General features: G+C 44.2%; 1 protein-coding gene and 1 pseudogene across 1 annotated transcript in view; both read right to left on the reverse strand.

The window, feature by feature from the left end:
- LOC147879900 (integral membrane family protein) overlaps positions 1–19,304 on the reverse strand; it is a 106,944-nt gene extending 87,640 nt beyond the window's left edge. The window contains exon 1 of the mRNA XM_087371786.1: positions 18,900–19,304. Within this exon, the coding sequence (XP_087227912.1) occupies positions 18,900–19,178 (279 nt within the window). The 5' untranslated portion in view covers positions 19,179–19,304. The remainder of the gene's footprint in view (positions 1–18,899) is intronic.
- A 2,578-nt stretch (positions 19,305–21,882) lies between these two features.
- On the reverse strand, positions 21,883–24,747 carry LOC147879901 (uncharacterized; annotated as a pseudogene).
- Between the last annotated feature and the right edge of the window lie 281 nt (positions 24,748–25,028).

Raw genomic sequence — 25,028 nt, forward strand, 5'->3', positions numbered from 1 at the left:
CAAATGCACATTCATGCATTGCTGTATCATGCAAGAGAATCATTATTCCACACATCCGGTCTTGCAGGACAGCAAAGGATGCTTGGGATAAATTGGCTTCTCTCTATCAGATTCGCAATGAAGCTCGTGTTGCATATTTGAGAAGGCAATTACAAGAAGTCAGTATAAATGAAGGTGAGTCTATTGATGCATACCTGACAAAGGTCAAGGACCTCATGGAATAGCTTGCCAACATTGATAAGGTGGTGCCAAATTCAAAGCTTGTCAGTACCACATTGAATGGACTGCCAGATACATATCAAGGGTTTGCTACAACCCTTTGATTAGTGGCCATGGGTAATCCAGACCACTATTCTTTTGATCAGCTCGTGACTTTGCTTTTGCAGGAAGAGCAAAGCAGAGCTAATAGACAAGCCATTATTCCTGATCATGCATTTGCTTCACAGCAGACAAGAAGAGGCAAGGATTCCAAGCCTATGGGCAAGCCAAAATCTGCACATAGCAGCTGCAATTCCTCCCATGCATCTAAAAATACAGCAGATAAGTCAAAGAAGAAAAGATGCAACTATTGTCGCAAGCCTGGACATGACATTTCAGAATGCAGGAAGCGCATTGCTTCGGAGAAAAAGAAAGCAGTATTGACAGTTAATGCCTCACATGCTATTGAATCCCATGAGCCAGAAGATGCTTCACATGCACATGCTCTTCAGGATGATTGGGCATGGGCTGTCCATTGCTCATTTGATCCCTCCAAAGCTGATGCATTCTTTACGCTAATGATGCTCAGTCCTGGTACTTTAATAGTGGTGCTTCCAAGCATGTCACATCTTGCAGACAGTTGTTTCATTCTTTAGCCGAGGGGGGACTGTCACATGTGCTAATAATGCTTCATATGTTGTTAAAAACTTGATTTCACTTTCAGCAATTGCCACTTCAGGTTTCAGAGTTATTTTTGATGGCTATAGATGCCTAGTTTATGATCTTCGTGATGACAATGCCATAGTTCTCACTGGCACTTTGCAAAAGGGGCTTTATCACCTTGATCATCACTCAGCTGCACTTTCTATTGAAGCATTTGCAATTTCAGATTCATAGCTTGCTGAAACTCATCTTTGGCATGAGAGAATGGGTCATCTCAATTATAAAGCTCTTGCAAAGCTACATTCACAGCAGATGGCAAATGATGTACCTCAAACTCACACAGTTTCCAAACATGTGTGTGAGGGTTGTCTTTTGGGTAAGATGCATCAGTTTCCTTTTCAAAAGAATTGTCCAAAACTCTCACAAAGGAAATTGCAGCTAGTACACAGTGATGTCTCTGGCCCAATGAGGACAAATGCCATTGGGGGGTGTAAGTATTTCATGACTCTCATTGATGATTTCACAAGATATTGCTGGGTATATCCTTTAAAAGCCAAATCTGAAGTTTTCTTATGCTTTTAGAGATCGCTGAATATGGTTGAGAATGAATTAGGATGCAAGCTTGTCACCCTCAACACAGATAGGGGGGGAGAGTATATGTCAAAGGAGTTTGATGCATTTCTGTCTTCACGGGGCATTATTCACTCATGTATATACCTAAATGAATCCAAGAACATTCCCAAACTCATCCTCTAAAAACACAACATAGTGCAGTTTCAATCTCATGATAGTCACTCACAAGGTTGAAAACCATAAACTCCATCATGCATAGCAGGGACTAGCTACTATGACATCCCCACTGACGTCATCAACGCCCAACAGTGGGTGTAGACCATAGTATAAAAATATGCTCTCACACATACAAATCCACACACCCACACATACTTGAGCATCCATTTATACGAAGTCTTCTACTGAGTTTTTGTCGGCACTCCGGAGGTGAAGGGCAGACTCAGCCATGATGAAGGCTAGCACTAAAGGAGAAGGCTAATCAAAAGGTAGTCCAAAATCTCTTCATTCAAGCTACAACTGCTTGTGAAGTCTAAACATTTTCATTTTAGTCTCTCCCCAACGAGCATCTAAATCTAAATCTAGCTGATAGGGCAACGCACCATTTAAGATAAAAAGAATTACATTACCAGCAGGCCGCAACTTGGACAAAAACTTCACAAGGTGAAATTTGCATGTCCGCTAATACGGCAGAAGCATATACCTAGATGAATCCAGGAACATTCCCAAACTCATCCTCTAAAAACACAACATAGTGCAGTTTCAATCTCATGATAGTCACTCAAAAGGTTGAAAACCATAAACTCCATCATGCATAGCAGGGACTAGCTACTATGACATCCCCACTAACGTCATCAGCGCCCAACAGTGGGTGTAGACCATAGTATAAAAATATGCTCTCACACATACAAATCCACACACCCACACATACTTGAGCATCCATTTATACAAAGTCTTCGTACTGAGTTTCTGTCGGCACTCTGGAGTGAAGGGCAGACTCAGCCATGATGAAGGCTAGCACTAAAGGAGAAGGCTAATGAAAAGATAGTCCAAAATCTCTTCATGCACTACTCCTTACACTCCTCAGCAAAATCCTGTTTCTGAAAGGAAAAACAGGTCCACAATGAAGATGGCCAGATGCATGCTTAAGGCCAAGTCTTTGCCAAATAAATTTCGGCTTGATGCAGTAATGTGTGCCAACTATGTGCTGAATAGATCACCTACACGGGCATTGAAGACTGTTACACCTTATGAAGCATGGAAAGGCAGGAAGCCTTCACTTTCACACATGAGAGGAAAAACTACTCCTTACACTCCTCAGAAAAATCCTTTTTCTGAAAGGAAAAACAGGTCCACAATGGAGATGGCCAGATGCATGCTTTCATGTACCATCTCAGTTGAGACATAAGCTTGATGACAAGGCAATCAAATGCATATCTATTGGTTACAGCAGGAGAGCAGAGGGTATTGGTTATATCAACCAAATACTGGGAAGATTATTGTCAGTAGAGATGTAATCTTCGCTGAACATTCAGCTTCTCCTCTTGTGGACTGCAAAGCAAAGCCAGATGTTGACATGTTTGATGCCTTTGAATCTTGGTTACCTCTCCCATCATCAGAAGAGGATTTTGACCAGCAACATGAGCCTCCTACAGGCCCTCCACTAAGCAATAATCAACCACAACCTCATGCTGATTTGCAGGTTTCTCTTCCGGCACAAAATGATCCCACTATTCATGATGCAGTCATTGAAGAAAGAGCTGTTAATACACAGCAAAGGCAAGTTCCCAGATGGCTTCTTGATACATTGAGGGACAGCAAACAAAATCAGCCTTTTGCTGCCTGGATAAGATCAGGGAATAGACAGCATGGTCACTTTCTTGAGTTTGCACTCCTTGCTACAGCTTGCAATGAAGAGCCTCTGTGCCATAAAGATGCTTTTGACAGCAAAGAGTGGATGGATGCAATGAGAGCTGAGTTACAATCTATTGCCAAAAATGACACATGCGAATTAGTAGATCTCCCTCCCGGCAAGCATGCCATTGGAACGCGGTGGGTCTACAAATTAAAAAGGAAATCTGATGGTAGCATAGATCGATACAAAGCCCGTCTTGTTGCAAAAGGGTATTCCCAACAACAAAGCATTGACTTTGAGGAGACATTTGCTCCCACATCCAGGATTACTACCATTAGATGTGTCATTCCCATTGCAGCCCATCATCATTGGCAAGTGCACCAGCTTGACATCAAAACTGCTTTTCTTCATGGGGATCTGCAGGAAGAAGTCTATGTCACACAACCTCCTGGCTTTGAGGTCGTTAATTCTGAAAATAAGCTATGCCGGCTTAGAAAAGCCCTTTATGGTTTGAAGCAGGCACCCAGGGCATGGTATGCCGAAATTCATGCACACTTACTATCCCTTGGTTTTCAGAATAGTCCCACAGAACCCACTCTTTATGTCCGTGGGAGTGGATCTGATTTTTTAGTGCTGATTTTATATGTGGATGATATGCTCATCACGGGCCCAGATACTCAGCAAATTGCAGCTTTCAAGGCTGATTTGCAGCAGATTTTTGACATGTCAGACATGGGACGGCTCCATTATTATTTGGGCATTCAGTTTGCTCATGTTGAGGGGGGTATCATGATGTCTCAGTCCAAGTACATTGGACAGCTCCTTGATCGTTTTCAGTTTGAGGATTGCAACCCAATCTCTACTCCAGTGGACCCTGGCTTCAAATTCTCAGCTCATGATGGGAGCCCACCATGCGATATCACTCTTTATCAGCAGGCTGTTGGATGCCTTATTTATTTATGTCACACCAGACCTGACTTGGAGTATGCAGTATCTCAGCTCAGCAGATTCATGCACATGGCCAGTTCACAGCATTGGAAGGCAGTGAAGAGAGTCTTCAGATATCTCAGAGGCACTCAAGATTTAGCCCTCTTCTATGGTGATCAGGGTCCACTTACCATGCATGCTTACACGGATAGTGACCGGGCAGGATGTTCCGACACCAAAGTGTCACATACTGGCAATTGTTTTTTGCTTGGCAATTCATGTATCTCTTGGCTCAGCAAGAAGCAACCAACAGTTGCCACATCTAGCTGTGAGGCTGAGTACAGGGCAGCTTTCACCGCTACAGTAGAGTGTCTTTGGCTTCAACAGTTACTTACGGATCTTGGTATTCGCCAGACATCCTCCACTATTGTCTACACTGACAGCTAGAGTACTTTGGCCATTGCGCGTAACCCAGTGTTTCATGCGTGTACCAAGCATATTGAAGTTCACTATCATTATGTTCGGGAGCGGTTGTCAACAGGGGACATAGAGTTGTCCTATCTTCCTACAGAGGACAACATAGCAGATATGTTTACAAAGGCACTTCCTCGTCCCAAGTTCGAAGTCTTTCGACAGGCTTTACACTTGGTTCCCTTTGTTACATGATCTGACACCCCTTGTACATTCATAGGTGGCTATATCCTTTGGATGAACATGTGCCACCATGACCAGAAAATACCACGTATTCTGAGATGTTTCGAGAGTACTTCAGCCCATCCCATGGAGGGGGGGTTGTAGGCCATCCTCTGGTGGTTCTAGTGATGCCCTATAGGCCATGGTATGTGCCTTGTAGGCATAAATAAAGACACTTACAGTGTTAGTGTCTTTTAGGCCACATAGGACACTTAGTCCTATGTGACACGTAGGACACTTAGTCCTAGGTCTAGGTACTTGTACCTTGTACGCCTTTGTTTTTGATTATCTAATCCAAGTTTAACGTGACGGCTAAGGCTTGTGCTACGTTTTGCTATCTGTATTCCCTCTCTCTCAAGCGATCCTACAGTTGTCAGTGTTGGAAATGAGGGATCGAATCACTCTAACCACACAACCTCTACGGGATAGGAACAGCTCGGTCTCACTCACTCAATGATGCAGACCACACACTAGAGCCTCACTCAAAAGAAGGAATATAGACAGCATATACAAGAAATAGAATATGAAAGGACTCTGATGTATTCTTCCACCAAATAGTGGGCAAAACCAAGCTCAAGGTGAGCACAAGATATCCAACAAGGGGCTGACCAAAGTTCTGGAACTCTCCTAGTAGACTACTATTGCTCCACCAAATAGTGGGCAAAACCAAGCTCAAGGTGAGCACAAGATATCCAACAAGGGGCTGGCCAAGGTTCTGGAACTCTCCTAGTACTACTGCTGCTCCACATTGCATCTCTATAGGCTTCTATGGATGTTGTGGCTGATGAGAAATGAGGGGGCCAAGGGGCCCCTTTTATAGGGGGCTGGAAGGGATGCATCCTAGCCGACTTTTTGGTCGGCGGTCTAGGGGCTAGCAGCCCGACCTGCTAGTCAGCCCTTTCCTAACCTCAAAGAGGCCGCCTGGGCAGCCTATATAAGGGGCTGAAAAGGGGTTCACTTAGGGCTTTTTGCCCTAGTTGGTCTGGCCTCCTCCCAGCCTTTGTTTGCTGCTGGTATGCAGCGCAAAACTGTCCCTTATCCCTCCCCTTGACAATCATATGTTCCTATGTTCCAATGTCCTTTTGTCCCCACAATTGGGGACTCACAAGTGGGTACATTGATCTCTAACACCCCCTCTCTCAATGACACAACTGTGGGCCGATCCCCATGCGTCGAATAAGGTTCTCCATTTGCTCCCTGGGAGAGCCTTCGTGAAGACGTCATAAAGGTTGTCGGCGGTTGGACAATACATCAGGTCTAGGACGTCGTCGTCTGCTTGGCTTTGGCATCCTACATATTCCTTTTAGCCAACTGCAGAAGGGCATCCATGCTTTCCGAATCATTCCGTGCTTGCTCATTTTTCACAGCCATGTCTGCAAGTGAACAGGGCATTCCAACCTTGCATCCATTCATTTGCTTGGTATTGTGGTAGCAAAACTCAGCAAGTGCCAACCATCTATCCCAAGTCTTCTGAGTATCATGACAAAAGTGCCTCAAGTATGCCTCCACCCACTTGTTCACCCTTTCCGACTGTCCACAGTATTAGGATGGTATGCAGTGCTAGGTGTAAGCAAAGTACCCACTGCAGTAAATAACTCCTGCCAAAAGTGACCCATTAATTTTGCATCTTTGTCACTGACAATTTCTTGAGGAAAGCCATGATGCTTTAAAAAATGCTAAATGAATTGCCAAGGAACCCATCCCCTCTCAGTAGAAGGCAATCCTGTGATGATGTCCATTGCTATGTGCGTCCATTTGCCCTTTGCCTGCGCATAATTTGCTGTCCACTTATTTTGTTGGCAAGGCAAGCATCAGCCACGTAATTAACCACATCCCGCCACATGCCTTTCCAGATGAAGCTTTGTTTGATTCTCTCATATGTCTTAGTGACACCCGCATGTCCAGCCATGGGAGAAGAATGCATTTCTCGCAAAACCAGCTGTCTATATTGTGAGTCTGGCACTAAATAAATCCTGTCCTTGCACCACAACAGCCCATTATGCAAATTGAATTCCAGCTGACCCTAGCTAGAAGGCTTTTGTAAGTCTGAAAATATGGGAGCTGCCTTAGAATTCTGCATATACTCTTCTTGAATGCCATGAATCCACTCCTGATATATGGTAGAGATAGAAGATAAATTGCAAGCCCACATTTTGGATAGCCTCTGCAACCACATTGTCCTTCCCTTTTCTGTACTCAATGTCAAAATCATAGGATTGAACTACAACCAACCACCTCTTTTGATTATATGACAAATTTGGCTGAGTGAGGAAGAATCTGAGTGTCCTATGATCTGTTTTCACCTTAATTTTTCTCCCATACAGATAGTGGTGCCATTTCTTGAAAGCATGCAAGATAGCCAACATCTCGCGATCATAATTGAGTTCCTTGGCATCGATCTTCCTGCTTTCAAAGGCTATTACCCCATGTTCCTGCCTTTGAACAACCCCCAATCCTTTGCCACTGGCGTCTGCCTCCAGGACTGTACCAAGTCAAGGTCATGGCATTTGGTCTCACCAATGCCCCAGCCACTTTTCAAGCCCTCATGAACAAGATTTTACAGCCTTACCTTTATAAACAAGGAATGGATCCATGGAATTCAAGAGAAATACCTATCAGATCCAGCAGCTGCTGTCATATTTCAAGACCATGAAGACCATCCCAACTACAAGTTGTACAATGGCCTATTATGGTACAAAGGGAGCATTTTTCTAGTGGAAAATTCTACCTATAGACTGTTGGTCCTGGAAATGCATTCCTCACCCATGGCTGGTCATATTGGACTTTTTAAGACCTATGAAATGGTAAAGCAGAGCTTTATATGGAAGGGTTTATGGAAGGATGTTTATAATGTTCAAAGCTGCAGGCCTGCCAACAAAACAGAGAATTGAACCTCAGGCCAGCAGGGTTGCTTCAGCCTCTACCCATTCCAGAGGGTAAGTGGACCCACATTTCAATGGACTTCATAACCGGCCTTCCTGTGACAGCTAGGAGCATCTTTGTTGTGGTGGATAGGCTCACAAAGGCAGACATATACCTAGATGAATCCAGGAAAATTCCCAAACTCATCCTCTAAAAACACAACATAGTGCAGTGACAAAGACACTCAATTCATGGGCCAGTTTTGGCAAGAATTGTTCAAGGCAATGGGGACACTCCTCACTCCCAGCACCCACAAACTGATGGTCAGTCTGAAAGAGTCAATAGGTGGCTGGAGGAGTATCTTAGGCACTTCTGTTTTGACACCCAGACCACATGGGACAGGTGGCTACACTTGGCTTTTGCTACAACAATACTAAGCACACCTCCATAAGGATAAGCCCATTTGAGGCCATGTATGGGTACAAGGTACATGTTCGTTCTACTGTTTTGGATAGAGCCATGACTAACCAGCAAGCCATTGATGATTTGACACATATGGTAGCCCTACTCAAGCAGTGCAAGGACCATATGGTTAAAGCACAAGCACGCATGAAGGCATATGCTGATGAGCATAGCTTTTGAATGAGAGGATTATGTCTTCCTCATGCTCCATAAGTCCAGATATGCTTCATTAAAACGGAACACTAACACTAAGCTGGCCCACAGATACTATGGTCCCTACAAGGTCTTGCAGAGAATTGGTGAGGTTGCCTATACGTTGGAGCTACGGCATAGGCGTCGGCGTCAGGGAGGAGCGTCAGAAATCAACGATGGTCGATACGGTGCGATCGTCGGCGGCCTCAATTTGTTTCTTTGCCATTAGGATCTTGCTACTGGCGATGTCACGAGCTCTTGTATGAGCTAAGGAGCAGGTCGAGTCACGATGGAATTCAGGTAGCAGCCGGGTGGATTTCGAGGATCGCTCGACAAAGGAATGTCGCTAGGCGGGGAGGTTAGGTCTGATGACGGAGGTCACAACTAGCCGCTCCCCTTTACCCAACCTACTTCATGTCGGGTCTGACGACAGTAAAGATGGCAAGTCGAGCAGATTCGTGACGATTGGTATTAGCGTCATTGACGAGGAACCGGGCCGCGTGCAACATGTGGAGGAACAAAGGCACAACTGATTTGGTTTAGCTAGTTCAACTTAGTCGTTTATCGTGAGGTTCGACTGGTGTGGTCCAATCCTACGTTTTTCGTTGGGGTTTGCATTGGTGTGCTCGTCTGGCTAGTGAACGATGCTTGCAGTTTGCCAGTGGAAGGAGCCACCTTTCACCATTGAAGATAGGCATTGGCGTACAAGTTGAGATCCGTACGGAATCGCGAAAGGAAAAGCAAAGGTCCAAGAGTCGGAGCTCTGATACCAATGTAGGAAAGGGGTAGGGGACTGATTAGAGAAAGGGGGATTGAGAAGAGGAAGGGAGAGAGAGGAAGGAAGAGAGATAGGAGAGAGAGGAAGAGGTGGGACACACACACACACACACACTTTTTTTTTTTTATGGAATTACACACACACATTGGGAAGAGAGAGAGTGTATGCTACAAGGAGGAGGAAGGAGGGAGAGTAGATAGGATTGGATGCCACATTAAAAAGTACAAAATGAGGGGAGGATGGTCCCTCCCCAATTCCCACCTGAAGGACCACTAACATAGCCCCTTCATTACAAGATGGGTCCCCTCCATGGTCTTGAACCACTCATTTGTTGGACATGTATTTTGAGGCCCCGTTGTCCATGTACCAAGCCTCCTTGTGGTCACTGACTACATGAGCAAGTGAGCAATGCTCTATGCACAAGAAAAGCTCTCCAGTAGTGATGTTGGCTGTCTGTCTTAGGCTCCTCCTTGCTATGGGACTCCTTTTTCTCTTGATCCGCCTTCTTCTTCCAGTAGTCTTTCACAATAATGACCAAGCTTTCACAGTAGAAACATTTGACCTTCTTTTTCTGCTCTGAGTCATCGGCTTTGCATTTGGAGTCCTTGGGCTTGCCGGGCTTGTCCTTCGCCAGAAGTGCTTTATCATTGTCCTTGTTGTACAACTTCTCCCGCGCTTCCTCCTATAGTAACAAGGGCCCAAGCTCTTCGAATGTCAGAGGCTTGGTCCTTTGTCCTGCTGTCACAATGGTGACGAATCCCTTGAAGCTGCGAGGTAAATTCCCGAGTGTCAACAGTGCCAGCTGACAGGTATCCACCTTTTGACCAACCGATGCCAATTGATCTCTTTCTCTTAACACGTTGACTTTCATCAAGTGGTCATGTACCTCATCCATGTGCATATTGAAAAGCTGGTGCTCGAGAGTCAAGATACAATAAGTGGTATCTGTCTCGTACAAGTTCTTCAAAGTGGCCCACGCCTCCACTGACATGTCAACTATCTAGATATGAGGAATCACAGAGTCCGCCGTCGTCCCTATGATTAAAGCCAGGGCCTGGGCCCATGCTTCGAGTTCATCTTTGTCCACCGGCATCAAAATCCTGCCTTTGTGATCTACAACATCCTCTGGCTTTGCGTCCACTCCCGTCACGAGCTTCCACACCTTCCGGGCCACAAGGTGACTCTGGATCTTTACCTTCCAGATGGGTAATTTGTCTCATCCAACTTCCCAGACTCTCCAAAGTTAGGGACAGTATAAGAGGGAACATGACTGGCACAAGGAGTATGAAAAGTAGTGGCAGATTAGTAGTGGCAGAAGAGGCTTTTGACTTCGACATGTCTACCACGAATTTCACACAGCAAAGAATCTCTACATAGAGCGTGCAGTAGATGAAATAGAACTCTGCAAACCTTGTTTGAATCGGAGCCGCTTTCCTGAAGAAGAACTCCTTCCTTCGATGTGAGAGCGTCTAGAGCTGAGAACCATGCTCTGATACCATGTTGGAAATGAGCGATAGAATCACTAAAAACTCGCAACCTCTGCGAAATAGGAACAGCTCCGTCTCACTCACTCAATGATGCAGACCACACGCTAGAGCCTCACTCAACAAATAGAGTATAGACAGTATATAAAACAGAGAAAATATGAGAGAGAACTCAGATGTATTCCTCCACCAAATAGTGGACAAAACCAAGCTCAGCGTGAGCACAAGATATCCAACAAGAAGCTGGGAACTCTCCTAGTAGACTACATGTTAGAAATAACCCAACAGAAGATACACACAGCGGAAGACTGATAGAATTGCCCTAGAGCTCACACAATGTGGTGTGGGGTGTGCAATGGTGTGGTCCTCTAATCTTACCACAAGGTCCTTCTCCTATATGCTGGCTATCTCTAGACTCGAGCCCGCGTGCTCCATCTCGACCATATGTAGACTCTCTGTCTAGATCCCTTCCACCTTCCTGTCCGGAAGCCAGCCTAGGTGGGCAGCCCTTTCTCAGCTTTGTCTGCAGGCTATGATGTACATCCTTCACCTCCAGAAGATACATAGGTCTTACTGCTGCTCCAATCTGCTGATTTTTGGCTGCTCCAGGTGATGTTGAATGAGGCCAAATGCCTCCTCTTTTATAGGCCCAAGGGGCCCTGAAATGGACCGACCTGGTAGGGCTGACCCCTAGGGTCTGTTTGGACCGACCAGTCTGCCCCCCCCCAGTCTGTAAACTGACCTGGTTGGGGGCTGTTCTACAGACCTGCCTGGCCACGTGGCAGCCCGCCATAGGCCCAGACACTCTGCCCACCTGCTGGCCCTGTTCCAGGCCTGCTCCAGGTGATGTTGAATGAGGCCAAATGCCTCCTCTTTTATAGGCCCAAGGGGCCCTGAAATGGACCGACCTGGTAGGGCTGACCCCTAGGGTCTGTTTGGACCGACCAGTCTGCCCCCCCCCCAGTCTGTAAACTGACCTGGTTGGGGGCTGTTCTACAGACCTGCCTGGCCACGTGGCAGCCCGCCATAGGCCCAGACACTCTGCCCACCTGCTGGCCCTGTTCCAGGCCTGCTGCAGGCTCCATACAAGGCCCAAAGGCCCTGCCATGCAGGCGCCTTTGGCCACTGCAGATCCCGCCCTCTGTCAGACTTCCAGCAGCCCTGTTTTTCATCAAATAAGCCTCCGTACAGCACTGTACAGTGGGGCCCTACCCTGCTGATGTCAGCATGCCCTTCACAGGGTCCTGTTGCAGGCCGTATACCTGCTCATTAGTTCCGTCTTGCCAGGCCAGATCCCGGGCTTCATGCCCCCGCCATCTTTCCTGCACAAGGTCTCCTTTGTGCTGCCCATGTAGCAGCCTAATCATGCCTTGGTCTACCTCCCCCATGCTCTCCTCATGTGGGGCTTACAGATTGGGAGGTGGCCATGTCAACACCCCCTCTCACCGACACATTCAGGCCCAATGCCAACAGGTCAATGATGATGCTCCAGTAACTCCCTGGTCGTAGTCCTCTAGAACTTTTCGATGTCAAAATCTTTTCGTGGCTTTTCATCCAGTGGCTCCTGCTCCACCAGGTCTGGTTCCGCTTCCGCACACCATCCAAGTACACATTTCCATCTTTGGTAGCACCTCCTGGCACCACCTCCTTCAGTCACGTTCCTGCCTTCAAACTCAAGCAATCCAGCCGTCACGATCTTCCAGTTGTCCCCCTCATACTGAGTGAACAACCTAGAGTCTTCCAGGCACCATGCTCTAAGGGTCTGTTTCAACCCGTCCTTCCTTTGGCAAGGTCTGCAACCAATGAATATCTGTGAGCCCCTGATTTGAGGGGACAAAGGGCAAGGAGAGGTAGGAGGGCTGGGAGAGAGACTCAGGCCAGAACTAGAGGGAGGATAGCATGGCAGATATAGGCGACCAGCACACGGGCTGGACGCAGCCTGCAACAGCAAGTATAAGGGGGCTTTAGGCCTCACATGGAGGCTCCTGCAGCAGCGCAGACTGGCTGCCTAGGGCACCCTTATATAGGGGCCTGTGGCAGGCCAAGTCGGCCCAACTAGGACCACCGACCAGGGCCAACCTTGGTCAATTTAATGGGGCCCATATGGTCGGCCACCAGACAGGGTACCGACCCTGTTGGTCGGTCATCTCAAGGGGCCTGGGCAGTGCCTATAAAAGGCCCACTTCTCCATTCAGCCCAGCATCCAGTGCGATACTGAAAGCCCTTCTCCAAGGCTGTGTTTAGCACTCACATCTGGTGCAGTTTGTGAGAGAAAGTCCATCAGTTTTCTCCAGCACTCTGCTGTTTTTTATTGCTCCCTTGGAGCCATTTTCTGCCCACCATCCGGTGGATGAATATACTCTCTCTCTCCGTCTATATTTATTTCTGAGTGTGTGTTTGTTGCATCTGTGATCATCTATCTGAGTTGAGTGTGTGAGAGTTGGAGAGATCTTGTATTACAGACTTTCTCTATTTACTAGTGCATATCACGGAAGCAGCACCACGAGTATCCTCCCTGCCAATTCCTGTTCGAGCGTGAGAGCTCTCAGAGAGTTGAAATCCAAAAAAAATCACACGTGAAAGTACATTCTCCTTCTCTCACTAACTCCAACAAGCCCCATCTCCCTAGATGGATCTAGATGCCACATGTCATCATCATAGGGCCTTCCTAATGCATCTTTTCACCCCTCTCTTGGGATACTTTAATGTCCTTTGCCCCTAGGCACATTTCTTGCATTAGGCCCTTACCCTTAGATCCACCTAGTCTGGTGCTATCAGCCCTCACCTAGGACCTTGACATTAATTCCCTCCCGATCATTTACATGAAGCGCAAACAGATATATTACAAACAGAGATCCTTTAAGGGAAATGTCGACTGATTCTTCCAAGGTCATGCTACCTCGGCTAGAGCATAACATTCCTTCCCTCTTCAGACATCAGCGTCCTCGATGATAAAGTCTAGGAATACTCTCCGCAACTGGTATACGGATTCCCAGGTAGCTTCTGATAGAGGCTGACCATGCCATGCAACCAACACCGTGGGTATCTTCCGATTTCACACTTGCATTGTTCCTCGGTCCAGGATTCTTGTTGGTTTGCGCTTTGCATTATCCTCTATCTCCTAAAACAAAACCATACCTTCGATTGAGTCACCAGTATGCAAAATTTCTTTAAACGAGAAACATGAAACACTGGGTGCACCTTACACCCCTGTGGTAATTCTAATTTATAGGCTACCTTACCTATTCTCTTTAGAATTAACCACAGCCCACAGTATCGAGGTGATAACTTAGCACACTCTCCTGAAGTTAACGACTTCGAGTGCGAAGGAACTCTAAGAAAAACTTTTTCTCCTTCCTTAAATACTCTTATAGACCGGTTTTCATCCGCATACGCCTTGGCTCTATCCATATCCTGGCGGATATTAGCTCTCGCAAGTGCTAGCATTTCCCGCATCTGAACCACAAAGTTCGCGGCACTAGGCACTTTCTGAGGTACTCCAACTATAGTTGGATTCACTGGTCTATAACCATAGTTCAGCTCAAACGGACTGAACCCTGTAGAGAAATGTTTTCTATCATTGTAGGCAAACTCCAACAATGGCAACCACTTGTCCCATGTATGTTGCCTCAATGACACATATGCCCTCAGCATATCCTCTAAAGTCTGGCTGACTGTCTCCGTCTCATTCCCAACTCAGTCCTTAGTGTCTCAAATACCGCCGTCCAAAAATGACCGGTAAACCTGACATCTCTGTCTGACACTATGGATATAGGCAATCCATGCAGACGAAATATATGTCTAATAAACAAATCCGCCACTTGCGGGGCACTAACAGACTCTCTAGTCAGAATGAAGTGAGCCATCTTGGTTAGACGATCAACCACCACAAGGATAGAATCATACCCTCCTTGTGTCGTAGGCAGCCCCACAATAAAGTCCATGGGAATGCTGTCCCACTTACTTAGTGGTATCTCCAAGGGCTGTAAAAGTCCGGGTGGCTTCACCCGCTCGGCCTTGCTTACCTGACACGAAAAACACCGTGTCACATATTCATGAATATGCTTTCTCATCTTCGGCCAAAAGAAATCTTGCTTCACGAGATCATATGTCTTCTTGACTCCTGGATGTCCCGCACATGGGCTATCATGGCACTATCGAATGACTCTCTGCCTGAGATCATTCTGACAAGGTACTACAGCCTTCCCATTTCTTTTCAGCATACCATCCCTTATGGTATATCTTGCATATGTTTGGCCTTTTCTGGATGCCAGGTCATCCTTTTCTTCCCCGGGTCCACACACATGAGCTTTAGGCCATAAGCTCTGGACAAACTCGTCCACCTTTTGAGTTTCTCTAATCTCGATCATTAGAGCACTCTCTAATACCGTAAAACTCATATTGTGCATAATGCGAGACAACGCATCAGCAACCTTATTATCCTTCCCTCTTCGGTACCGAATTGTCAAATTAAACTCCTGCATGAGCTCTGTCCACCTAGCTTGGCGGCCCCTCAAGTCAGGCTGTTTATAAAAATATTTCAGAGTATCATGATCCACATCCACATAAAACTCTGAACCGTACAAATAATGCCTCCATGTTTTCAAAGCATGGATAACATCATACAACTCTAATTCATGAGTTGGCCAATTCCTTTGAGAGGGAGAAAGCTTCTTGCTTTCAAAGGCTATTGGCCTTCCCTCTTGAAGGAGAACTGCTCCTACCGCAATGCCACTTGCATCGGTTTCCAGGAACAACGGTTTCTGGGCATCAACTATTTTTAACACCGGTCCTGTGACCACAGCTTGTTTTATGGTGTTAAAACTTTCTTGTTGATTCTGTCCCCATATAAAAGGTACTTTATCTGAGGTCAGATCAGTCAATGGCGATACTATTTCGGAATATCCTTTGATATGCCTTCGATAAAATTGGACAAATCCCAAGAATGATCGCAAAGCGGTCAGACAATGAGGGATCGGCCAAGTCAGTATCGCAGCCACTTTCTTTGGATCCATTTCTACCCCCTCTGGAGTAATTATGAGTCCTAAATATTCAAGCCTAACCATACACAGTATAGTTTTCTTTTTATTTACATAAAGACTGGCTTTCCTCAAAGTACTGAACACTATTCTTAAGTGTTCACGATGCTCAGTAATACTTTTATTGAATACCAAAATATCGTCAATAAAATGTACTACAAACTTTCCAATATATAAACGTAGTAAATCGTTCATAAGCATGACGAATGTAGTTGGAGCATGGGTAAGTCCGAAGGGCATTACCAAAAACTCATAATGACCAAACCTGCTTCTGAAAGCGGTTTTATGCACATCCTCGGCTCTAATCCGGATCTGATGGTAGCCACACTTAAGATCTATCTTGCTGAAAATCACGGCTCCATGTAATGCATCTAGCAAATCATCAATCCGAGCCATCGGATACCTGTGCTTAGCAGTGATATTATTCAATGCTCTGTAATCTATACAAAGGCGAAACGTATCATCCTTTTTGTTCTTTAATATCACCGGCGAAGCAAAAGGTGAGAAACTTGGTTCAATCTGCCCCAACTTGAGGTATTCTTCCAATTGTCTACCCACCTCCGCTTCTTCAGTAAAACTCATTCTATAGGGAGGTCTATTTACAGGTTCTGCCCCCGGGATCAGTTCAATCTTATGCTGAACATTCCGCTCTGGAGGTAACCCATAAGGTAGTTCATCCCTAAAACAGTCAGAGAACTCCTCTACTATAAGATTAGCCAGCTTGGCCATCTCACCACTTTGCGCAACATCAGTGCTAGCCGAAGAATCATCAACCGGCTCTACCGATGCCGTACAAAGGAATAAAAACTCTTCTTGAGCTTTTCGGATTTCCATCACGGAAACCAACGGTCCTTGAGGTACATCTTTTTCACCTCGCAAGACATAAAGCACATCATTCATCTTGAATTGATATACGTGCTTTTTCCCATCAATGGCTGGATTCTTCCTGGAATGCCATGCCATACCCAGGGCTATATCTGCATGAGCAAGCTTAGTCATTTCAAAATCAAGCTTCTCAGCATAGTCCTGAATACGAAGCTCCAACTGGATAACCCTTTCGTCCCATACTTTAATTGAACTTCCATCTATCATCCTGACTGTATATGCATAGTCAGATGGGCTAGTCTTTAACTTCAACCTCTTCACGAGCTTGGAGTTAATCACATTGTGCGTTGACGCCGAGTCAAACAACACAACGACATCATGATTGGCCACTTGCCCTTTCATCTTAATTAACTCCGTATCATTAAAGACTGTATACCCTGTTGCTGCGGGCTTAGATAGGATGTTATCAGGTGCACTCGTTACTAGCTTAGCAACAGACACACATAACAAACAAGGTACTGACCTCTAAGAAGATCCCGCTAGCTGAATCTACATCTGTTCCGCTCTAGGACTTCCCTCCATTTCCACGTCGCATTCTGAGACTACCATCTCAGCCATCCGACGATCCTTATTTCGTGGACAATCCTTCCACTGATGAGGCTGAAGGCAACCAAAACACAAGCCTTCTCTCCTCGCTTTTTCTCTTTGCTATGGGTTTAAGGGAGACTTTGACCAAGCCCGGGCTGCCATTGGTGTTACTTTCCTCTTCACTCCAATAGTGGTACTTGATTTAGGAGTTTCAGCTGGTTTCACCTACTTGGCTTGACCACTCGGCTGAGAACCCTACTCCCTTTACTAATCCACTTCTTCTTAAATCCATATTTCTTTTGGTACCCATACTGGGTTCCAACCTGTGCAAACCCACTTGGCCTGCTGCCCTTGGCATCTTCATAGTTCAAGGCTATGGCTATTGCATCATCCAACGTGTTCGCATACTTAGCCTGAACTTTTGTGTATTCATTTGCAACGTGCTGAGACGAACCCCTCTTATTTGAAACGCTTTTAAAGCATGTACATAGTGCTGTATTTTTGGGCCTCAAATCTAATGATAACAAATGGTCCCTTTTGAGAGGCTACAGTCTCATGTCTTGTAGACATACTGAAGGGAAGTCTTCCGAGCCACACCACATCACGCTCAGGAAAGTGGCAATAGTCCCACCTGAAAAAAAAAGCGCAAGAAATACCCCCCCTAAAAAATTGGACAATGACTCCGACCAAGCTTGATTCAGTTCATGTCCCAGTGTCACATGATCCCATGCCTAACTCTGTCCTCTTTAATACACCACGTTTCTTTGTCAGCTCCTTAACGTCTCAGTATATGCATTCGAGTATAGCCTCAACACCAGGCCTGGTATGGCCTTCATCACAGAAAGCAATGTAAACAAAATAAAATCTCCCTCTTCCGCTACATAGAAGGGCAATGTTCTATGACGACCTTGATTCATTTCATGTCCCAGTGTCACACATGCATGGCTAGCTCTGTCCTCTTTAATCCATATTGACATTACAACACGTTTATTTCTCAGCTCCTTAACGTCTCAATATGCATTGGAGTATAGCCTCAACACCAGGCCTGTTATGGCCTTCCTCACAGAAAGCAATGTAAACAACCTCAAAAGGGCAATGTCACCACATGAGTCGTATCTATCACATGCAAAGCTCTGAACCCCATAAAATATTCTAACATCCCTCGAGAGCTCTATCACATTGGGAATCTTTTATAAGCACTTCAAAATCCATTTTCATTTCACACATCATTTGTACTACCTAGTTCAGAAGGCACTGCTGCTTTCTCTACTCCAAGGCACAAAATTCGCTCTCCATTTTCTGTAAGAGGAAGGAGCGAATCTTACCAGGATTGTAATATTAAAACAACCAAATTAGGAGATACCATCCTCTTAGATGGCAGCAGCCAACTCGATATGGCATATCAACGTTCTATTTCACAATTCAGCTTTAATAAAAGTATTGATTGTTCACAAACTATTTGTGCTTATATGTACATGGACATGGCATTTCTATGGATGGTTACTATAATGTGTGTGAGTGCCTTCTGCATGTGGTGAAGGTTGGTGTTGAGATGACTGTTCGACTCAAATGGATAGCAAATTTGAAGGACGGAGATCACAACAGGAACGAATAAACTTCAACTAGTACTTTGGTAGAGAGCCTGATTGTGTGGGGTCTTATGGAGCCTGATTGTGTGCGACACAGCTTGTGAGTATATTTTGCGTGAAAACTTGATTTGCTTTTTACGTCCAGTTGCGAAAAGAGCTGAAAGATTACGAGACCTCGCGCACGTCACTGGAATCGACGGACCACGGCCCGTATGTGCCTTGGAAAACCTCTCTTTTCCGAGATGGGGAATCGTCTAGTGCAGCTCGCAGAACTACCCGCACATTGTTCCTTGAAGTTCCGATCAGGCCATACGAGGCACTACGACAGACAAGTGACGGAGAAGACCATCGCTGGAACCTGAACCGGAGCTCCGCAGGTTTACGGCAGGAAATTAGAAATGGTTGGGTGATTTGATGAGGTTGACGGATGGCAGCTGCAGGAATGCCCGCCATGTCTTCACGATAGGCCAAATCTGTAAATGCGGCTTCTGATTTTTGAATGAGTATAATTATTCGTTTTAATTCCAGAAATGCCAGCAAGCGCTTAAACCGTGTGGGTGCTTTGGTACTTTGAATAATAATAACAAGAGTGCATGTATGCGCAAAAGCACTCGCTTCTGCTTATGAGGCTCTATCGCAAAGAAATTTAAGCACAATTTCTGCGTCGCTGTAGTTGAAAAATGCAACGTTACTTCAAGGCGATTTGCCTCTACTTAACCTTGAGAGACTCGCTTATTGTCATTGATAGCTCTATATTACGCAGTTCCTTTTTTTATCATGGAGCACATAACTACAATTGGATCCTACCGTTTAATGAAAATATCATAAAGAGAAAAAAAAAGAACAAATAAAAATGTAAACATGAGACAATGACACAGGGTCCATCAAGACCCGATCCTCCCTGCAAATGTCAGGGGTAGTGTTTTATTATTGCCTTAGTGATGTGCAAAGATTTGGCTAGCAAATATATGAATAAGACTATGCTCACAAGAGCTCATAACTCATCCTTGGTTGCAACCTAAATAATAGGTTGAAGCAACATCGATAATATTAGAGTCCAATAGGATCGACGAAGTAACTTTATTATATCAAATAAACATTCAACAGGGTTGTGTGGATAACGTAGGACAGCATCAATTGAGTGCTGGTTTTTAATACTAGGTGCGAGATCTAGGTTTGTAGTTGCTGCAAGAATTACAACCTCTTCATCAAATTGAGTTTCCATTTCAACATTTGACCCAAAGCGATAAGGGTGTATAGAGTTGTCACCATACAAGATCCATAATGGGGTCGATGCGTTTTCATTGCTACACTACATACATGTGTTTCTGGTTGTTGCAGATGACCACACTTGAATTAGCCTTTGAAGGAACTTTAAAAGCCATGCAATGACAAATCTATCTCCCCAAAGACCACCTCATGATATTGAAACACTCATTCGTGTAAGGTATTCGTCGTGCATTTTAACTCCATGTTGTTCACATATGAATCTCAAATCCAAATATGTGTTGAAACAGTTTATTGCGTGTTGGTCATTGTTGTGCAAGTTCGAAACAAAATTTTGGATTGTTATAGTTTATAGTTGTTCAGAGGTCATCTTGTTTTTCAATAGGTATGCAATTGCGTCAAATAAACAATCGCTTAGTGTGTAACCAAAATGCATGACACGGCTTAAGTTATGTTTCTGCAAGATGCTATCAATTGATTTGTTTGGGTCCATTGTTGTTGTTTTGAATGCCAGGCTCGCCTTTTTTTTCTCCAAAGAGAAAAAATATGTCAACAGGGCTACCTTTACAATTTTAAATGAATCACTTTGATATCCTTCTAGAAGCCATGCATAGGTTAGTAAAGAGAATAGAAAATAACTAAAACAATGAAGGCTTTATAAATGATATCTCCTGGACCAGTACTTACATGCAAAGTGTTGATGGCAACTTTCCTTTTTTTTTCCTTTTTTACGATAGGTAGCCTGTGGGGAATTTTGGGTTTCTTGGCCTCTCCTTGAGCCATGTGTCCTAATATAAGCCTTGGATTTAATTTTAATATAAGGCCTACAACAACACTTGATGAAAAGCATGCTTTTTGGCCTCTTCTTGAGCCACGTGTCCTAATATAAGCCTTGGATTTAATTTTGATCTGAAGGCCTACAACACTTGATCAAAAGCATGCTTTTACCTCTCCTTGAGCCACGTGTCCTAATATAAGCCTTGGATTTAATTTTGATCTAAAGGCCTACAACACTCGATGAAAAGCATCCTTTTTGGACTCTCTTTGAGCCACGTGTCCTAATATAAGCCTTGGATTTAATTTTGATCTGAAGGCCTACAACACTTGATGAAAAGCATGCTTTTGGATGAAAAGGCATGAGCACTTTTGAAGGTCTCTAAATCTATATATCTTATAAACTTCAACTCTTTGGATTGTCTAGCTGATGTTGGCTTTGCCGCCCTCTCTCTCCACCATCGCTCACATCAAAAAACCAATTCGGAGGTGGAGACAGGATTTCCATGGCAAATGGTGGAAGAAATCATTATAAGAATTCGATTGATGCTCGAGTTGGAATACAAATACACTCATTGAGATTTAGGTAATATATCATTCTCTTACATATTCGCGATACTTTATCTCGGTGCTAATATTCTCGATGATTAAACCTCAATGCATGGGGAAGGGCCCGTTCCCTTAGATTATAACTATTTGGGGAAGGAAGCGCACCACCTCCCCGCCCACACTATGTGTGTTATATAAAATATATACATATCTATATATATATCTCTTTTCCATTTCAAGTTATGTGTTTTCTTTTGCTTTTGCGTATTCTAAATTCTTCTTTTTCTATTTGTGTGCTGAGGTGTTCGCAAGAAGGGAACGCTTAAACACATACGCCATTTGGTCGAGCCTGCTATTGTCAACTTAGTTTATGGTCGGGTATTTTTAATTATCAGCCTGTCATCCTTTCTTCATCATTAATTTATAATCAACATATTGTAGACTACTCTCTTCATTCATTCCCCTTAGGCGGCCTACCACACCCTAGTTTTTCTTTTACAGTTTTAGTAAACAACAATCTTTTCACCGGCAAGCATAAAGCCCATTTGGCTGGCATTAAACCCCTTCAACAAGCAAACATCATTTTCAAGCACACTGGCTTTTCTTTTCAGGCAAACTGGCCTTTTCGACAAACGGCTTTTTGGTTTGCAATTTTTTTCTTTTTTAAGGCAGCGGCTTCAGTAGCATACTTGTCCTCAGTTTTTGAATTCTGCAAGGCACATTCATCTTCAGGATCTGTTATTGGTACATAGGAAACTAGTACATTCCAAAATAATCATCACTTAGGAGTATTCAAAAGTGCACTTAACCATACATATATAGTGACAATTAAATCCCATGCATTATCTAAGGAAACCCTTTCAAAATAATATTGAAGTAGATGGTACCAAAACGCTCTCTATAATGAAATATTTAATGAAAGAGAACGGGCACATGCATTGATCATCTTTTTGCAAATCCCATGTGCCATTTGAGCAAACCCTTACATGGATACCCCAAAGCAGATGGGACACACAAAAGCAGACTACAACAAAAACATTTCACAAATCTCTTTTTTTAATAAAAGAAAAAACTATCATTTACTGACCAGTGCCTGCGAATTCCATGTGTTATTCCAGCAAACCTTTGCATGGATACTCCAAAGAAGATAGAAAACGTGCACACTTTTTTATGCATAGGAGTACTTTTAAAAAATCAATTAAAAGAAAATCAAGACCATCATCACTTAGGAATATTTAAAAGTGCACTCAACCATATAGCACTCTCTCTCTAATGAAACACTTAATGAAAGAGAATGGGCACATTCATTGACCGACCATACAAATACAATAATGTTCAAATACCATGTGCCATCTGAAAAAACCCTTCTGGGAATTCCCTAAAGCAGATACGACTATCGCACACTCACTAATGAAACATTTAATGAAAAAGAACAGGTGGGATGCACAAAAGCAAAGTACAATGAAAACACTCCACAATGTTCTCATGGATGAAATCGAATGTATAGAAGCATGCCTAGCTCCAAAAAGAAAGTGTTTTTGCAAAGTGCAAAGGACAAATTCAATTCGTAACATTCACTTCAAGGCCTTGGGGTTCTAATGAGAATTCTTTTCACTGGTTTTGTTTATCTAATGAGCCTTTCAATGACACTAAATGGGAATTTCCAAACACTAAAGCACTGAAAAATGTAAATCTGATTCATTAATGAAAACCGTAGCAATATATGGAATAAATTGTAGTACCCTCGAAGTCCTGGACCCATGGCTTGGTCCTTAACAAAAAAGGGCGTAGATCATTCTGACAAGCCCTGTACTACGACGACAAACGTGCTCACCAACTACAGGTGAATTAACATTCAACCAAGTGTGCTACACTTTGATGCCATCGACTCCATATCATTGTTCTTCAAGGTAATATTGGATGGGCCTATATGCAGCAATCAACTTATGTTGCAGTTGAGGCTATTATCGCTTTCAAGGAGAACTAGCTTTCCTCATTCCATTAGCAAGTAAATCAAGTGGGGTGCATCTATCACTCGCAGCTTTCACAGTCATTTCAATTTTCCCATTGTGGTCAAAATCCTCTTCAAAATGCCCAAGGTGAAACCAAGCACTTATGGCACCATAGATGACATCTCCTCAAATCTAAAGTTCTGCTTTCATCATGGCTTACAATCGAAATCCCATCAGCTAAATCAAGTGAAAGCCCATACTTGGCTATAAGCTTTGATATCAACTCATGATAAAAACTGCCCACTCCTAGAATTGGATGTGCCTGACAGCACTTGAGAATCGACAGTTGAAGAAATGTTTTTGATATTGCTGACCCAATATCCAAACTCCTCAATGATTGATTTGCTTGTAGTGCACATTCCAAAATGACTGCTCCACATCATGAGATTTTGTTGCGAAAGCATGGTTTGACAAGATAATCCTTGCATAGCAATCTCAGATATTATTGCTCAAGTTTTATACACATGCGAGGAAGGCTTTAGAGAGACTACAAAGATGTAAGAGACCCAACATAAAAATATGGTGGTAAGGAAGGCTCTTGAGAGACTACAGGAGCACAGAAAAAGGAGTGAGCTTTCACTCATTCCAACCTCACTCCAATGCATGAGATCATGCCTCAGCCAGATCCTTGGCTTCCATAGCTTGGCATTCTAGTTGGAGGCCAGCACGGGTCTAGCTGCAAAGTGGTTGCTCCCCTGCTAATTGGCACCTTGGCACACTAATATGCAGCCCTCTACGCATTTTCCACATAGAGGGCAGAAAGCATGGGAATAGTAGGTGTTTGCTACCCACACAGAGGACTTGCTCAAAGAAGAGCAGCAACAACATGAAATGGATGATGTGAATTTGAGCATGCAAGTGGAATTGCATCGCACATACCACTTCTTCCACAAAGTAGGCAGTTGCCACTGTAAACATCTTTGCAAAAAACTTCGGAGCCATGCTTGAAGGCGATTTCCCACATGTCGTGCAAAAGGCATGCATGTGGTAGAAATTGAGAGCCCATACACTCGGTGTCTCCTTTGTGGAACATGGGCATCTTTGGCAGACATCGTCATCCAATCTCATCACTCATGAGCACAAGGTTGGAAGGGTCCATAAGGTCTACCAGGAAGTCCGACAGATATGTGAGGGAGAAATGTCGAGAGTTGCTTGCTTCATATGGTGCTCTGGGGCTCATAGAAGTAAGAGAGAAATTGTCCTGCTAGATGTAGATTTGCTAGGGGAATCCATGACCTCAATTCCATAGAGTTCAAGCTCCCTCCTGAGCTTGAACATCTCTGATCCGGACATTTTAGGAACTCCTACAAAGCTTCCATAGCGAAGAATGGTCATCATGTTTGGAATGCCGATTCTTTGTAATCAATGACAAAGTAAGAAGAACTGCGCAAGGTGTCGATGTTGAGCATGTAAGGAGTCCTATTCTTGCCTACAAGGATGGTGAGATCGAAGAGTGGCATGGTTGCAAAGCGAGGTTGGATGTTCTTGGGATGGAAGGGATGGGATGGGGATGGTGAGGGGAGGCGCCCCAGAGCCAAGATGATAAGAAGAAGAAGAAGTGGAGGGTGCAACAAAAAGCCATGCATCAAGTTCCAAAAAAAGAATTCACCCATCCAAAATTCCCCCAACAAATTGAATAATCACAAAACTTTGTCTCAACTCAATCCTTAAGCACCATCTCTAGGAGAGCCAGTGCTAATAATAATAATTGTCGAAAAGGGTGTGTTTGTTATGTAAGGTT

This window comes from Dipteris shenzhenensis, chromosome 33 (genome assembly GCF_047967505.1).
Source record: "Dipteris shenzhenensis isolate YYH24624 ecotype China chromosome 33, Dip_SZ_1.0, whole genome shotgun sequence".
Classification (NCBI taxonomy): Eukaryota; Viridiplantae; Streptophyta; class Polypodiopsida; order Gleicheniales; family Dipteridaceae; genus Dipteris; species Dipteris shenzhenensis.